The sequence below is a fragment of the Bos taurus genome, chromosome 3 (assembly GCF_002263795.3).
Source record: "Bos taurus isolate L1 Dominette 01449 registration number 42190680 breed Hereford chromosome 3, ARS-UCD2.0, whole genome shotgun sequence".
NCBI lineage: Eukaryota > Metazoa > Chordata > Mammalia > Artiodactyla > Bovidae > Bos > Bos taurus.
In genome coordinates, this window is record NC_037330.1 from 75,381,591 (window position 1) to 75,399,887 (window position 18,297).

The following is an 18,297-nucleotide window of genomic DNA, read 5'->3' on the forward strand; positions in this document are numbered from 1 at the left end:
TTACACTTTTCACTTTCATGCATTGGAGAAGGAAATGGCAACCCACTCCATTGTTCTTGCCTGGGGAATCCCAGGGACGGGGGAGCCTGGTGGGCTGCTGTCTATGGGGTCGCACAGAGTCGGACACGACTGAAGTGACTTAGCAGCAGCAGCAGCATTTATTGCAGTATCATTCCTATTTTTCAGCACTGAGTTGCAATATTTAACACATCCCAGTATAATAGGTGGGGATGCTATCCTTTGTAGGGTCCCTTATGTAATATAATATAAATACATGTTATGTATTTTGCAGAATGCTAAAGGATAAAGTTTATTCATCTCCCAAACATTTATGGAGCACCTGCCATTTATGGGTATTGGGTTAGTTATTCCAAATAGAGCAATGAACGAGATACTCCCTGATTTCAAGGGTTTTACAATCTAGTCAATACATAAGGATAAACAGAAATCAAATTACAAAGTGAGATATGTTCATAGCAAAAACACTTAAGATGTATAAACATATAACAGAGAAAGGAGCAATTAATTCTCTTCATCTACAGGATATCAGGAATGTTTCTCAGAATAAATGACATCAGAGATGCCTTTTTAAAGGTGAAAAGGACTCTGGTTGCTGGGGACAACAGTGAGAAGAAGGAATATTTTGGGGAGAGAAATAGTATCATTTCTTTTGTCATAGTAACCAGCCTGATGCACTTGAAAATGACAGTTTGGCATTACCTGGGAATGCAATGGAAGGGAGATGGGTTGGTTGGAGGTATGGTTAAAGAGGTAGTGATAGTTATTCACACAAAATTTCTAGATCCATTCCTCTGCACAACAGTTTGATTATCTAAAGGTTTTAATATAAAATACTATTTTTAAATTGTGGAAAGAAAAACAGTGCATTTGGATAACAGGTGAAAGAATTAGACCCAAAAAGTAAAAATTGGAGTCCCAGGGACAACCAAGATCAGATTTCACCTCCATCTCCAAGTGAATTAATTTCCTCATAAGGGGTCACTCATCAAATTCCAACACAATTAAGACAAATATTTATCAAGATTGACTAGCACTTGAATGAGTCCTTGGCTCAAAATAAACATTCATTTTCAGTCCCTCAATACCAATACTGATTATATTCTCTCATATCTTGACTCTTTTCCACCAGGACAATTCCAACCTTATCAAACTGTGATGCTGACACTGCACTTATTTTCTTCTATCTGCTCTTTTTTCACTTGAGAGATTCCCAAAGGATACATTATGCTCCTTAAGTAACTGTCTAGGTCTCTGCCACGAAATTCAATGACAGCTTCTTAGGTATAATTTTGTGAAAGGATTAATGTGTTGAAATCTTTTACCATTTGTGTCATTTCTAGCAATGGCTGGTATATCATCATGCTCATCAAAACTTTTGTATGGTACTAACCTTGCAGGATGATTTGCCACACTTTGCTTGTTTTTTTGCATAAATATTTCCACAATATAACCATCATAAGCATAGCTAAAAGTTCCTAAATTCTACTTACTAGGACTTCTAATTATGTTCACAGACTTATTTCTGAGCAGAACTATAACTTGCAGTTTACATCCTGGCAACAAAAATTTTGTGACGCAAGAAAACTGCTAGGAGATGACTACAATGCTCATAAAAATGTCGTATTTCTTAGAAGTTTCATGTCTGTATTTGGTGATGAATTTACTTCTGATTCTCTTTAAGAATAAGATAGATTTTTATTTATTCGAACTATCTAGTCAAACCTGACCTGCCTGAAGACCAAGGGACTGTTACATTTGGTTATAAAATATATCTCAGAAATTGTAATTTGAAAACAGAATTTCCTGTGTGAATGTATATAAACATATAAATAGTATTGTTAGTAAAGAAATATCAATCCATAAAAATATGTGGGCTCTAAGTCTATTTTTAAAAGAATGAAGGTAGACCTCACATCATCTTTCAATTGGCCTAAATCTAATTGCTGTTCACTAAGTTGGCAAATGATCCTTTTAGGACGGTCTTCCTGAAACCCCTCTAAGTGGTAAGTCAAGTTGGTATAGAAATATGTGTGTCCATTTGTACTCCATTGTTTCCTTCAAATGAAATGCTCTCCTTTATTCATGTTACTGTGCTTCAAGGAATTCCTCAAGCTATATTCTTTATCTTATATAGATAAATCTATATATAGATTATTCTTTATCTTACCCTAATCATAAATCAGTCTCCATTAATCTTATTCTCTAAGAATTTACAATTGTAATTTGTGCCATATAGTTAGGGCTTCCCGGGTGGACTTCAGCAGTAAAGAATCTTCCTGCAGTGCGGGAGAGGTGGACTGGATTTCTGGGTTGGGAAGATACCCGGAGGTATGGACACCCACTCCAGTATTTTTGCCTGGAGAATCCCAAGGATAGAGGGGTTTGGCGAAGCTATAGTCCATAGGGTCGCAAAGAGCTGTACGTAACTGAAGCGACTTCACCTCAGTCATGTCTAATTCTTTGTGATCCTATGGACTGTACCAGGCTCCTCTGTTCCTGGGATTCTCCAAGCAAGAATACTGGAGTGGGTTACCATGCACTCTTCCAGGGGATCTTTCCCACCCAAGGTTTGAACCCATGTCTCTTTTGTCACCTAATTGGCAGACAAGTTCTTTATCACTAGTTCCTTACCTCTAGTGCCATGTGGGAAACCTGGAGCTCACACACACATGCCATATAATTAATCACTTCATTGTATTGGTCTCCTCAAAAAATTGGTCCAGATTTTTCCATAGTATCTTACAGAAAAACCCAAACAAAATTTGGCCAACCCAATATAATGCTTTACAATATTCCTTGATTATTTTTATGTTAGTCTTCTCTGCCCAGTGAGAATGTAAACTTTTCTATGACTCTCATAGTCTTGAAGACTGTTAGTTACTTAAACTGGTATATTTCAACAAGTGTTCCATGTCCAGAAGGACCATTCATTTATAAATTCATCAAATAAATTGTACTGAACTCCTATAATGTGCCATGCATTGTTTTATCCAGTAGAGATGTATCAGTGACCAAGACAATGATAAAAAGTTAGAACATCACTGAACTTTTTAGTTAGGGGAATCTAAAAAATATATAGGGCTTCCCTGGTAGCTCAACTGCTAAAGAATCCACCTGCAATGCAGGAGACCCTGGTTCAATTCCTTGGTCAGGAAGATATGCTAGAGAAGGGATAGGTTACCCACTCCAGTATTCTTGGGCTTCCCTGTGGCTCAGACAGTAAAGAATCCACCTGCCATGGGGGAAAACTGGGTTCAAACCCTGGCTTTGGAAGATCCCATGGAGGAGAACATGGCAACCAACCCACTCCAGTATTCTTGCTTGGAAAATCCCCATGGACAAAGGAGCATAGCAGGCTATAGTTCATGGGGTGGCAAAGAATCAGACACGACTGAGTGACTAAGGATAGCACAGATAATAATACATAAACAAGTTAAAATACACTATGTCAGTTACTCATAAAGACTATTAAGAAAATCAAATCAGGAAGGACATTGGGATAACACCAGTTATTCTGAAGTGCACAATACTGTAATTTTACCTATGGGCACGATGTAGGATGGTGAATCTCTAGAAGTTATTCACCCAGTACAAATGAAACTTTATACCCACTGAATAACAACTATTATCTGTCATGGCTGGATTTAGTTATTATTTCTTAGGGTAACTTAGGTCTTCAGGGGCTACCGGGGTCAGCTGCTGCAGAGTGTTTGGGTGGGGGGAGTGGGGAGGAAGGCTTGTTGTGGACTGAGCCTCGAAGGGACCAGATGGGCCCAGGTCCAGGGCTCTGGTCTGGGGCCTGTGGAGGGAGTACAGAGCAGGGACGAGGACTGTCCCTAGTGCGGCCATCCCCCTCTGCTTAGAACGACCTGCGAGTTCTTCTGGAAAGCCGGTTCAGAAATTGCCACCATGCCAGATCTCTAGAAGTTATTCACCCAGTACAAATGAAACTTTATACCCACTGAATAACAACTATTATCTGTCATGGCTGGATTTAGTTATTATTTCTTAGGGTAACTTTATCTAACTACACAGACTGGATTATGTCCTACTAATATGCATGTCCTTCACTTTCAATGTATCTTTAACTCAATTTTTACTTAATCACCGATAATTATTTCAGTTCAGTTCAGTTTAGTTGCTCAGTCGTGTCTGACTCTTTGCGACCCCATGGACTGCAGCACACCAGGTCTCCGTGTCCATCACCAACTCCTGGAGTTTACTCAAACTCATGCCCATTGAGTCAGTGATGCCATCCAATCATCTCATCCTCTGTTATCCTCTTCTCCTATTGCCTTCAATCTTTCCCAGCATCAGGGTATTTTCCAATGAGTCAGCTCTTAGCATCAGGTGGCCAAAGTATTGGAGTTTCAGCTTCAGCATCAGTCCTTTCAATGAATATTCAGGACTGACTTCCTTTAGGATGGACTGGTTGGATCTGCTTGCAGTCCAAGGGACTCTCAAGAGTCTTCTCCAACAACACATTTCAAATGCATCAATTTTTTGGCACTCAGCTTTCTTTATAGTTCAACTCTCACATCCATACATGATTACTGGAAAAACCATAACTTTGACTAAATGGACCTTTGTTGGCAAAGTAATGTCTCTGCTTTTTCATATGTTGTCTAGGTTGGTCATAACTATTCTTCCAAGGAGCAAGTGTCTTTTAATTTCATGGCTGCAGTCACCATCTGCAGTGATTTTGGAGCCCCCCAAAAATAAAATCTGCCACTGTTTCCATTGTTTCACCATCTATTTGCCATGAAGTGATGGGACCAGATGCCATGATCTTTTCCGAATGTTGAGTTTTAACCCAGCTTTTTCACTCTCATCTTTCACTTTCATCAAGAGGCTCTTTAGTCCTTTGCTTTCTGCCATAAGAGCAGTGTCATCCGCATATCTGAGGTTATTGATATTTCTCCAAGCAATCTTGATTCCAGCTTGTGCTTCATCCACACCAGCATTTCTCATGATGTACTCTGCCTGTAAGTTAAATAAGCAGGGTAAAACAATATACAGCCTTAACATACTCTTTCCCTATTTGGAACAGTCTACTGTTCCATGTCCAGTTCTAATTGTTGCTTCCTGACCTGCATACAGACTTCTCAGGAGGCAGGTCGGCTGGTCTGGTATTCCCATCTCTTTCAGAATTTTCCACAGTTTGTAGTGATTCACACAATCAAAGGCATTGGCATAGTCAATAAAGCAGAAGAAGGTGTTTTTCTGGAACTCTCTTGCTTTTTCTATGATACAATGGATGTTGGCAATTTGATCTCTGGTTCCTCTGCCTTTTCTAAATCCAACTTGAACATCTGCAAGTTCGCAGTTCACACAATATTGAAGCCTGGCTTGGAGAATTTTGAGTAATACTTTACTAGCATGTGAGATGAGTGCAACTGTGCAGTAGTTTGAGCATTCTGTGGCATTGCCTTTCTTTGGGATTGGAATGAAAACTGCCCTTTTCCAGTCCTGTGGTCATAGCTGAGTTTTCCAAATTTGCTGGCATATTGAGTGCAGCACTTTCACAGCATCATCTTTTAGAATTTGAAATAGCTCAACTGGAATTCCATCACCTCCACTAGCTTTGTTCGTCATGATGCTTCCTAAGGCCCACTTGACCTCGTATTCCAGGATATCTGGCTCTAGGTTGGTTATCACACCACTGTGGTTATCTGGATCATGAAGATCTTTTTTGGTACAGTTCTTCTGTGTATTCTTGCCACCTCTTCTTAATACCTTCTGCATCTGTTAGGTCCATACCATTTCTGAACTTTATTGTGCCTATCTTTGCATGAAATATTCCCTTGGCATCTCTAATTTTCTTGAAGAGATCTCTAGTCTTTCCCATTCTATTGTTTTCCTCTATTTTTTTGCATTCATCACTGAGAAAGGCTTTCTTATTGCTCCTTGCTATTCTTTAGAACTCTGCTTTCAAATGGGTATATCTTTCCTTTTAACTATTTATTTAATGTCAAATGCATGTTCTAGAATGTAAGTTTCATGAAGGCAAGGATCTGCTTTGTTCATGTCTATTTCTTTGGCCCCAATAATAATGCCTTAACTTAACAAAGCAATACATACATACACACATAAAGTTTAACCAACTAGCTTAATGACAGAGGAGTCCTGCTTTATATCCTCATAATGCCTAGACATAACCTTTTTTGACTGATCCTTGCTTTATTCTAATAAAATGGAGGGCCATGTTCATTTGGAAGAAAATGAGGATTTAATGAACATATGAGAACACAGGAGACTCCCAGAAACATTAAGAAGAAAACATCATTAACACGAATATCAACCAAATCACCAGATATAATGTTTGGCCAAAGTTATAACAAATACTACTGAGTGCTTATTATTCACCAGGTATTGCTCTAAATATCTGAGATACATCAGTGACTAAAACAGAGTAATATCCCTCCTGTCACATATGTAGTTTATATTTTGGGGCAAGAGAGGGGAGACAGAACCATAAAAAATAAGTAAATTATATGTATTGAGAAGATGGTCACTGCTATGGGAGAAAAAGGAGCAGAGATAGGGAGATTAGATGTTCTCTAAGGCCCCAGTGCCAAAAAGGGTGAATGGGTAGGCCTTATTGAGCGGGTGGCCTACAATGCGGGAGACCCATGTTCGATCCCTGGGTTGGGAAGATCCCCTGGAGAAGGAAATGGCAATCCACTCTAGGACTATTGCCTGGAAAATCCCATGGACAGAGGAGCCTGGTAGGCTACAGCCCATGGGGTCGCAAAGAGTCCGACACAACTGAGCAACTTCACACCTCACTATTGAGCCGGTGATATCTGAAACATGTTGGAAAAACTTTTCCTCAAAGAATGAGGAAAATATACAATGTAACGTCACTAAAATAATCTCAGAGAGGTTAAATCACATATCTGAATGCAAGGGGAAATAAGGCCTGAGTGAGTCAAGGACGTTAGTAAAAGGAGGGGAGAGAAGTTTTCTGTCTTCAGTTTTATAATTCAGGATTTAGTTTTTCAACAAACATTAAGTTAGAGTTGTAACATAAACAAGGAAAAGGTGTTATATCATTTTCTAAGAGAAAACATTTAAAGCAAATTTTCAGTTAAAAATTCAAGTTGGTGGATTCATTTTGATATTTGGCAAAAATAATACAATTATGTAAAGTTTAAAAATAAAATAAAATTTAAAAAAAGAAAAAAAAAGGAAAAAAAATTCAAGTTATTTATAGATGAACTGAAGATCTTACCATTTTTACTGATGTCGAGTTCTTTAAGGTTTACTAAACTAGCGATAGTGGTTGGCAGATTTGAAAGGTCATTGTCAGGAATACTTAGCTTTTTTAGAGCTTGACAGTTGAACAATTGCTGTGAAAAGAAAATAATAATTGATGAGATCTTAATTTGGTTAAATCCACTTATATAGAAACTTAGAAGCAACATTCAATTCACCATCTTTACCAATGTGGTAATAAAAGGACCAGTACAAAAGTCTCACTTTCTTCCACACCCTTCCACAGAATAGTCTGGATTCTTTTCAGAATTTTTGCACATTCCATCCCCATATTAGTCCCTCCCTATTCTCTGCTACCCAGATTCGCCACTCAAAGTATTCAATATTTCTCCCTTCGGTTTAACATTAATGTTTAATTTGCCAGTGAACCAATCGATTTTTTTTTCTTTGAAATAATTTCTCAAGTAGCCACTTCCTTTTTATTCCCTCAGCTACCAGGATTACCTCAATTCTCTTTCACCACAACCACAAATTACTTTCATTTAATCATGTCAAACAGCTGTTTATCAGACATGCAAGAAATGCAATACAGTTGAATATATGCACTCACATTTCTTTTGTGTACCCCACACTGCTTCATAAATATCTAGCAAATGAAACATTTAATCTCTGATATTTAATGAAAAAAATGACCACTAGTAGTTGGTTCGTTTCTGCCACGAATCCAAAAGTACTAGATGGGGACGAGTCAAGTGGTAATGCAATGGTTCTCAAATGCCACATGGTTTTAATCACTGGTGGGTGGAGGTGCTTGTTAAAATGTGGCTCCTTGGGTTTTGCCCAAAGAAATACTGATATGATGGGTCTGGGATGAAGATAAAAATCATCATTTTTAATAAGTTAGTTCCAAGTTAGTCACCTGTTAGTTCTCAGGTTTCAAGTTAGTCACTCAGTCATGTCTGAATCTGCAACCCCATGGACCGTAACCTGCCAGGGATTTCCCATGAAAGAATACTGGAATGGGTAGCCAGTTGCTTCTTCAGGGGATCTTCCTTACCCAGGGACTTAACCTGAGTGTCCTGCATTACACATAGATTCTTTATCATATGAGCCACCAGGGAAACCCAAGAAATAATAGTGATCTGGTAATTTTTTATGTAGGTTTTCCCAGTATCTTGTTTCTGGAAATAATGCAGTTAGATTTTTTTTCGCTATGTCCATCTCACCTTGACTACTCAAGATTTGAACAGCTGGGACTGAAATTTCTTACTCATTTCTGAAAGAATTATCTTAATGAGATCTCTTCTGTTTAACATTTCTAATTCTGTTTTGCTGAATTTCCACAGATGAAGTCTCTGGTATCCATGCCTATGCAATTGGCAAACAGTACATTTAACTATTGCTTGTTCTCACACATAATTCGTAATTTATATAGTACATGGTTATTATTTCTTAACTCAGATTTTTTTTTACAAAATATATTGTGTTAGTTGTTATTTGGGATAAATATGTTTGTCATTTTTGGCTCCTTACAAAGCTCATTTGCAATATTTCATGTAGTGCTAGAATTTCAATATTCTCCATAGAAATATTGCTACTTACTTTTATAAAATCTAAAAAAGAGAACTTCAATGGACAGTTTCCACTAACTACTAATTTTCCCTTAATATATAGGGAAAAAAAAATGTCTACACTCATGGCCAAAGTTAACTTAAATTTTTTTCCAGGGTCTATCATTCTATTAAGACCATTGCACTACATGCAACGTGGTTAGTTATAGCTGCAGATATATATATATATATTTTTTTTTTTTTTTAAATCAACCCTATTGATCTTGGTTGATACTGGTAAATTGTATTAGTTACTCCTTAGTATATTATAACCATTTTATGCAAAATTCAGATAAATTATTATCAAAACATTCTTTTTCTTTCAATCTGTAAATTCAAGTCTTATTTTCTCAACTAAATTCTCAGTTTATCTCAAGAATTAATAGAGGCTACATTCTTCTTCAATTTTAAATGAAGCCACATCAGGAAGAAAAGGTTTGGGAATTTCTGAACACACTAGTACATTAAGAGATCCAAGACAGTTATGGTACAGTGGTTAAGAGCATGGCATTGGAATCAGGCTGATGTGGATTCAATCCCCACTTATCTACTATCTGTATGATCTTGGGAAAGTTGCCTAACATCTCTGAACTCTATCAATTTCCTCATCTGTAAAATGGGGATAACATTACCTTACTTGAAAGATTGTTGAGAGAATTAAATGAGTTACTTTGTGTGTGCATGCGTGCTAAGTCACTTCAGTCATGCCCAACTCTTTGTGACCCTTTGGACCGTAGCATGCCAGGCTCTTCTGTCTATGGGATTCTCCAGGCAAAAATACTGGAGTTGGTTGCAATGCCCTCCTCCAGGTGATCTTCCTTATCCAGGGATCAAATGTGCATCTCTTGTGTCTCCTGCATTGGCAGGCAGGTTCTTTACCTCTAATGCCTGTCGTCAATTTTAAGTCTTGCACTTTTTCACGTATTAACATCTTTGATATTTGGGATTCATCTCCCAATCTAGATTGTTTTATTTTTAAAGCAGTGTTTTTTCCCTTCATGGTACTATAATAATGGTAATGCTGTATCTTATAATCAATAACCTTGGATTTGATAAAATGAATTACTTGTAAAAATGTAAAACTACATTTGGCACATAGTAAGAGCTTGATAACTGTTAGTCTTTACTAATATTTACATGTTAATACAGAAATATATATATATATTTGCATAATAATCTATTCCTTACTTTTCTAGATGATGAGGTCTCTGAAGGCAGGAGTCACATCTGATTCATCTTGGTGTCAATTAATTTCACCTTTGTATATAACAAAGTGACTGACATAGTGCCCTACACATACTGTATGTTGAATAAATATATTTGAAAGTATACTTAGATAAGTAAAGTGAAAATGAGGAAAGCACTAAGTTTTAGTTTAAGTGGTACTTCACTGGTTTGGAAGTTTCAGATAGACAAACAATCTCAATGGAGTCTAAATTTAATAAACAAAGCAGTGAACTCTTGAATATGAGTCATGATGTCTATAAGCTGGCAAAGAAATGAAGGCATCTTAAAGATTCTTTAAATATTCAAACTTTGAATGAAAACGAGGTAAGGAATTATCATAAATTCTTCAATATAGTATAAAACAGCAATTATAATTAATAGTTAATTAAAGTAAAACTCTTAATGATTATGGTTATTCTGCCTTTAATTTACTAATGATACTTCCCATTTAAAAAAAATTGTTTTGAGTCTTAAAATATTTGAGTACTAAAGTGTTCTTTTTCTTGGGCTAAAGGAAGCAATTTAACTCTGACAGAAACTGGTTTGAGAAGACTATGCAATTTAAATTACTGACTCCAAACAGGAATTGTTAGGTGTTTGTAAGGGAGCTGATACAAAAGAGAAAGGCCTAACTGTTGAAAATAAAACATATTTGGGACCAAAAATGCACATTCTAAAAAGTGTTATTCATTAATTTATGGAAAACCATTCATTGATATCTGCCACAAAACTGAACAATATGCTAAGTTCAAGGGACATAAAATGAATAAGACACAGCAATTGAGCTCAGTAGATCAGCTTACAGTGTAATATTTAGATACGAAATACAATGTGAAAAGACTATGCTAAGGTAAATATCAGATGTAATGAGAACACACTTGTAGAAGTCTGCTCAAATTCACATTGACAATGGTGATGAGGTTGACTCATGAAAGTATATCTGGAAGAGGAAATTAAAAAATGTGTATCACCGAAGAGCCAGCACAAGATAACCAGATAAAGGCAAAAGAGGGATAATGTATTTGTAGTATCTGTGTGGATCACAACAAACTGTGGGAAATTTTGAAAGAGATGGGAATAACAGACCACCTGATCTGCCTCTTGGGAAATTTGTATGCAGGTCAGGAAACAACAGTTAGAACTGGACATGGAACAACAGACTGGTTATAAATAGGAAAAGGAGTACGTCAAGGCTGTATATTGTCACCCTGCTTATTTAACTTCTATGCAGAGTACATCATGAGAAACGCTGGACTGGAAGAAGCACAAGCTGGAATCAAGATTGCCGGGAGAAATATCAATAACCTTAGATATGCAGATGACACCACCCTTATGGCAGAAAGTGAAGAGGAACTAAAAAGCCTCTTGATGAAAGTGAAAGAGGAGAGTGAAAAAGTTGGCTTAAAGCTCAACATCCAGAAAACGAAGATCATGGCATCTGGTCCCATCACTTCATGGCAAACAGATGGGGAAACAGTGGAAACAGTGTCAGACTTTATTTTTTTGGGCTCCAAAATCACTGCAGATGGTGACTGCAGCCATGAAATTAAAAGACACTTACTCCTTGGAAGGAAAGTTATGACCAACCTAGATAGCATATTGAAAAGCAGAGATATTACTTTGCCAACAAAGGTCAGTCTAGTCAAGGCTATGGTTTTTCCTGTGGTCATGTATGGATGTGAGAGTTGGACTGTGAAGAAGGCTGAGTGCTGAAGAATTGATGCTTCTCAACTGTGGTGTTGGAGAAGACTCTTTAGAGTCCCTTGGACTGCAAGGAGATCCAACCAGTCCATTCTGAAGGAGATCAGCCCTGGGATTTCTTTGGAAGGAATGACGCTAAAGCTGAAACTCCAGTACTTTGGCCACCTCATATGACGAGTTGACTCATTGGAAAAGACTCTGATGCTAGGAGGGATTGGGGGCAGGAGGAGAAGGGGACGACAGAGGATGAGATGGCTGGATGGCATCACTGACTCGATGGACATGAGTCTGGGTGAACTCCGGGAGTTGGTGATGGACAGGGAGGCCTGGCGTGCTGCGATTCATGGGGTCGCAAAGAGTCGGACACGACTGAGAGACTGAACTGAACTGAACTCTACCATTTCACACCAGTCAGAATGGCTGCGATCCAAAAGTCTACAAGCAATAAATGCTGGAGAGGGTGTGGAGAAAAAGGAACCCTCTTACACTGTTGGTGGGAATGCAAACTAGTACAGCCACTATGGAGAACAGTGTGGAGATTCCTTAAAAAACTGGAAATAAAACTGCCTTATGATCCAGCAATCCCACTGCTGGACATACACACTGAGGAAACCAAAACTGAAAGAGACACGTGTACCCCAATGTTCATTGCAGCACTGTTTATAATAGCCAGGACATGGAAGCAACCTAGATGTCCATCAGCAGATGAATGGATAAGAAAGCTGTGGTACATATCCACAATGGAGTATTACTCAGCCATTAAAAAGAATACATTTGAATCAGTTCTAATGAGGTGGATGAAACTGGAGCCTATTATACAGAGTGAAGTAAGCCAGAAAGAAAAACACCAATACAGTATACTAATGCATGTATATGGAATTTAGAAAAATGGTAACAATAACCCTGTATATGAGACAGCAAAAGAGACACTGATGTATAGAACAGTCTTTTGGACTCTGTGGGAGAGGGAGAGGGTGGGATGATTTGGGAGAATGGCATTGAAATATGTATAATATCATATATGAAATGAGTCACCAGTCCAGGTTCGATGCACGATACTGGATGCTTGGGGCTGGTGCACTGGGACGACCCAGAGGGATGGTATGGGGAGGGAGGTGGGAGGAGGGTTCAGGATGGGGAACACATGTATAACTGTGGCAGATTCATTTTGACATATGGCAAAACCAATACAATATTGTAAAGTTAAATAAAATAAAATTTAAAAAAAACGAAAGAAAAAAAATAAAAATAAATAGCACACAGGAAAAAAAAACAAAACGAAGACTGTGTAACTCAAACTAGTTTCAGATATATACTTGACAGCATGAAGATATTAGGATTGTGGAGGGAGTTCTCTATGTCTACAACATCCATATGCATTTAAAATATGTTTATTGAACACCTAATATATGATATGGTCTATTTCAACACTGAGCATAAGGACATGAGATTCCCATCAATTCCTATTTCAGCATGGTAGACTAAATATTCAAAGGAAAATTTTTTAGTACAATAAATTACACACACACACACACATTCCTTTAATGCATAGCTGAGCCCTGGCTGAAATACTGGAATTTCTCAAATTCCAGAATAACAAGAAAATGTTACTACACAGAGTTGAGTGGGTCTGTATGTAGCTTCTGCTCTGGTGGTACCTGTTGGTCTCTGGTGGATGAAGACTAAGGGTTGTTTTGTTTTGTTTTGTTTTCTGTCAGTGGAAGATAGAAGACTGCTTGGGGTCTGAACAGAGGTTGGAGACTGGCTGAGAGACCACTCTATACACAGTTGGATTCTCCTATGGGTGATACTTCAGTAAGGGAAGGAAAAACTCTGGGTTCTGCAAAAAGAGTCAGTGGTGAATATATAACTTTCTCAGTCTTGAGTGAGGTGAGAAGGGAGGAAGGGAGAAGGGAGGAAAGGAAAGAAGGAGGGAAGGAAGGTTGGCAAGAAGGGAAAAGAGAGAGGGAGAAAGGGAGGAAGGAAGAAGAGTATGAATAAAAAAAGATGGGGAGAAAAAGAATAAAACAAAAACAAAATGTCTACTTGTGGGATTAAAACATGAATGTAGGTCAAAATAGAAAAAAGTATGATAATGGCATAAAAATAGGTATGTAGATGAATGGAATAGAACTGAGAGCCCAGAAATGAACCCACTCATGTATGGTCAATTAATATTTGACAAGGGAGCCAAAAAGATGCAATGTGGAAAGGATAGGCTCTTCATTAAATGGTGTTGGGAAAACTGGATAACTGCAAGTGGAAGAATGAAATTGTACTCCTATCTTATGCCAGTCATAGAAATGACTCAAAATGAATTACTGCCTTAAATATAAGACCTGAAACTGTAGAATTTCTAGAAGAAAAGATAGGAGAAAAGCTCCTTGACATTGGTATTGGCAAAGATTTTTTGTGTATGACACAAAAAGCACAGACAAAAAAAGCAAAAATAAACAAGTAGGACTACATGAAACCAAAAAGTTTGTGTAGAGCAAAAGAAGTGACCAGCAGAAATAAAACATACAGAATGGGAGAAAATACCTGCAAACCTTTATCTGAAAAGGGGTTAATATCCAAAATATACATGAAACTCATACAACTCAATACTAAAAAATCTAATTAAAAAATTGGCAAAATATTTGAATATACACTTTTCCAAAGAAAACATACAGATGGCCAACAGGTACATGAAAAGAAGCTTGTCATTACTGGTCATCAGGGAAATGCAAATCAAAACCACAATCAGATAAGGACTCACACTTGTTATTAAAAAGACAAGACACAACAAGTGATAACAAAGAAGCAGAGAAAAGGGAAACTGTGTACCTTGTTGGTGGGAATGTAAATTGGCAGAGTCATCATGAAAACCAGCATGGAGGAGCCTCAAGATATTAAAAACAGAACTACCATATGATACAGTAATCCCATTTCTGGGTATATATACAAAGGAAATAAAAATGCTATCTTGAAGATGTGTTTGCACCCCCATGTTCCCTGTAGACAAGACATAGAAAAACCTGTGTTATAAGCAGATGAATGGATAAAGATATGAGATCTATACACACACACACATATACTATATGTGCTACAGAATGCATGATTGGTTGAATCCTCACATATAGAACCATGGATCTGGAGAACCAACTATGGAACTTGACATCCACAGATTTTGGTATCTGTGGCAAGTCTGAAACCAATCCCACATAGATACCAAGGGAGGACAATATACAGATTTACAACTGTGTGGGGGTCTGTGCCCATAATCCCTATGTTGTTCAAGAGTCAACTGTATACACAATGGAATATTATTCATCCATAAAAAAGATAAAGTCCCATCTTTTGTGACAAAAATGGATGGAACTTGAAGGCATTATGCAAAGTGAAATAAGTCAGGCAGAGAAAAATAAATATTTTCTGTGTGATTTCACTTGAATGTGGGATCTAAAAAAGTTGAACTCATAGTAATAAAACAATGGTGGGAGAAATGGGAAGATGTTGTTTAGCGGGTGCAAATGCTATTTTGGATGAAAATGAAAGAGTTAAATAAGCCTGCAGCTTAAAAAGACAGAAAAATATTAACAGAATGTAGTACCAGTATCAGTTCAGTCACTCAGTCATGTCCAACTCAGTAGGAACAATAAAGAAACAAGTCCCTCACAACCCACAGTGGTCTATGAAGCAGGAAACAAGCCCAGACTGGGAGCTCCTTAAACAGAGGAACCACATCATTTCCAGGTCATTGCATGTATCTTATAATGGTCTTTATCTTTTTAATTTTTTAATGTGAAATCTATATACACAGGAATGTATATAATACATATTTTTTAAATTATGATGATAAAACAAAGAGCCATATTCCTCAAACCAGTTTAAGAAAGCTACTTTATTCTCCTCCAAACCATGTCCCTTGTCATCTACCTGATCCACCAAAAGTAACCAATTTCTCATTCTCTCTTCTTTTACCACAGGTCTAGTAATCCTAAACATAGATACTGTTAAGATTTGTCTGTTAATCTTTATACTAGTTATCCTAAACTTATATACTGCTGAGATTTGTCTGTTAATTGTTATGTAAATGAAATAATGGGGGTATACTTTCTTCTGCAGCTTGATCTTTTCATTCAATACTGTGTTTTAACATTATTCCATGTTAATGTATATAATCCACTCATCCATCTTTACTACTTTATGCTTCATATAACACAATCTTCTCATATATTCTACTGTTCACAGACTTTTGAGTTATTTCCAATTTTTTGAACAACATTGCTAAGTGTGTATATATATCTCCTAGTGCACATATACAAATGTTTCTCTGAGGTGGGTAAGCATACATTCACGTTTACTAATAGTAGAATTTTATTTTTGCAATGTGACTGTAACAATTCAAAATCCTATTAACATGGATAAGAATTCTCATTTCCTCACATTATTTCCAAAATTTGACATTTTCAGACTATTTTTTCCTATATGTGGTATGTAAAATGGTAATGCAGTTTATCTATTACTAAAAAAACTGAACACTGTTTCATGTTTTATTCATTTAAAAGAGTTCATCATATATTCTGAATATGAATTTTTTGACAGTTCTCTCAAAATATGGCTCATTATTCCATTCTTTTTATGGTAGTTTTTGATAAAAAGACATTTACAATAGTCAAATTTATCTCTCAGTTTTAGTGTGTGCAGATGGTCTCCTATTTTTTCCCTCCTAAAAGTTTTAATGCTTTGATTTGACTCATTTGGGATTTATTTTTGAGAATGAAGTGAAGTAAGGATCCATTCTTTTCTCTTTATAGATGACCAGTTGTTCCATTTTAAAAATAGGGCATTATTTTTTCCACTGATTTGCAACACAAATTCTGTTGGATTTCCAACAGGGCTTCAGATTTTCTATCTGTAGTCCACTGGTCTATTTGTCTATCTCTCATTCTAGCTTGGTGATCGGAACTCTATGACTCTGACTTGTGTTTATGCTAGAGAAGAATGGGGAAGGGATAGAGGGAATTTCTAGAGAAGAAAGAAACAGTCCATCCAAGCTTTGAAAGAGATGAGGTTCTGTGAGCAGAAGGCAGGGTGGGGAAGTAGGGGTAGATTGGGAAGAGCAGGGCAGTTCAGGATGCTGTAATAGGAGGAAAGGCCCAGAGGTATGTTAGGAATGGCAAAAAATTAAAAGTGATTCTTTTCTAAACTTTGCTAGGCTTCCCTGTCCATCACAAACTCCCAGGGCTGTACTCTAATGTAAATTAAAAAATAAAAGCAAGAATACATTTGAATCAGTTCTAATGAGGTGGATGAAACTGGAGCCTATTATACAGAGTGAAGTAAGCCAGAAGGAAAAACACCAATACAGTATACTAACGCATATATATGGAATTTAGAAAGATGATAACAATAACCCTGTGTACGAGACAGCAAAAGTGACGCTGATGTATGGAACAGTCTTATGGACTCTGTGGGAGAGGGAGAGGGTGGGAAGATTTGGGAGAATGGCATTGAAACATGTAAAATATCATGTATGAAACGAGATGCCAGTCCAGGTTCAATGCACGATACTGGATGCTTGGGGCTAGTGCACTGGGACGACCCAGAGGGATGGTATGGGGAGGGAGGAGGGAGGAGGGTTCAGGATGGGGAGCACATGTATACCTGTGATGGATTCATTTTGATGTTTGGCAGAACTAATACAATTGTGTGGAGTTTGAAAATAAAATAAAATTTAAAAAAAAAAAAAAAAGCAGTCAGGGCTTTATCCCAAAGAAGTTGTTCAGATGGTGATTTTTAATCATTTTTGAGTCAACCTTACTGACACTCTCTCTAGAAACACACACACACACACACACACACACACACATCCACACAAACATACACATTTGCAGCCAATTTCAAGAAGCCTGCAAATCACTGGAAGCCCGCGCATGGCTTTATGGACCAGGTTAAGGACCTCTGTGATAGGTCATGCCGTGCTACTTCTAAAAAAGCAAATGTGAGCAAGTCCATCTCTTGCCTGTACTGTATTCAGCGGCTCTCTCCTCTCTTTGGGACAGTCCCAAGTTTCTCAATACAGCTTTCAATGCCCTTTACTTCTCTAGAGCCTCATCTTCTCATTCTACTGTCTCTTGTTTCTTTCTCATACCTTCCCTCCCGCCATCCTATGGGACCACATCTTCAGCTATACTGAGCAGCGTCAGATTCTGTATCCACCTGCTCTCCTTTACTTTTGTAAATGCCAGGTCTCCAGCTGATGCTTTCTTCCACCCCACCCTCCCCCACCTCCCCTCAACCCTCTTATTCAAGCTCAGGCCCTCTCACCTTTCTGGTTACAGCTTAAGACTGGTTTACATGCTCTATTTGTGGATACTTTCACAACATTCTGTATTAATCTCTACTGAAGCCTGGATGCCCCTGTTTTGGGATTACTAGACCGTAAGCTTCTTTGGTTTCTGCAGCATTTGCAGTGTATAATGCAATGCCTGACACATGGGATTTTCTCAGTAAACAGTTGATCTTTCATGAAAAT

At 37.6% G+C, this 18,297-nt stretch overlaps 1 protein-coding gene across 3 annotated transcripts in view; it reads right to left on the reverse strand.

The window, feature by feature from the left end:
* The window catches only part of LRRC7 (leucine rich repeat containing 7), a 613,767-nt gene that overhangs the window by 350,682 nt on the left and 244,788 nt on the right, over positions 1-18,297 (reverse strand). For all 3 annotated transcript variants that reach the window (XM_059884769.1, NM_001192108.2, XM_059884770.1), the window contains one exon: positions 7,256-7,373. In XM_059884769.1, the coding sequence (XP_059740752.1) occupies positions 7,256-7,373 (118 nt within the window). The remainder of the gene's footprint in view (positions 1-7,255; positions 7,374-18,297) is intronic.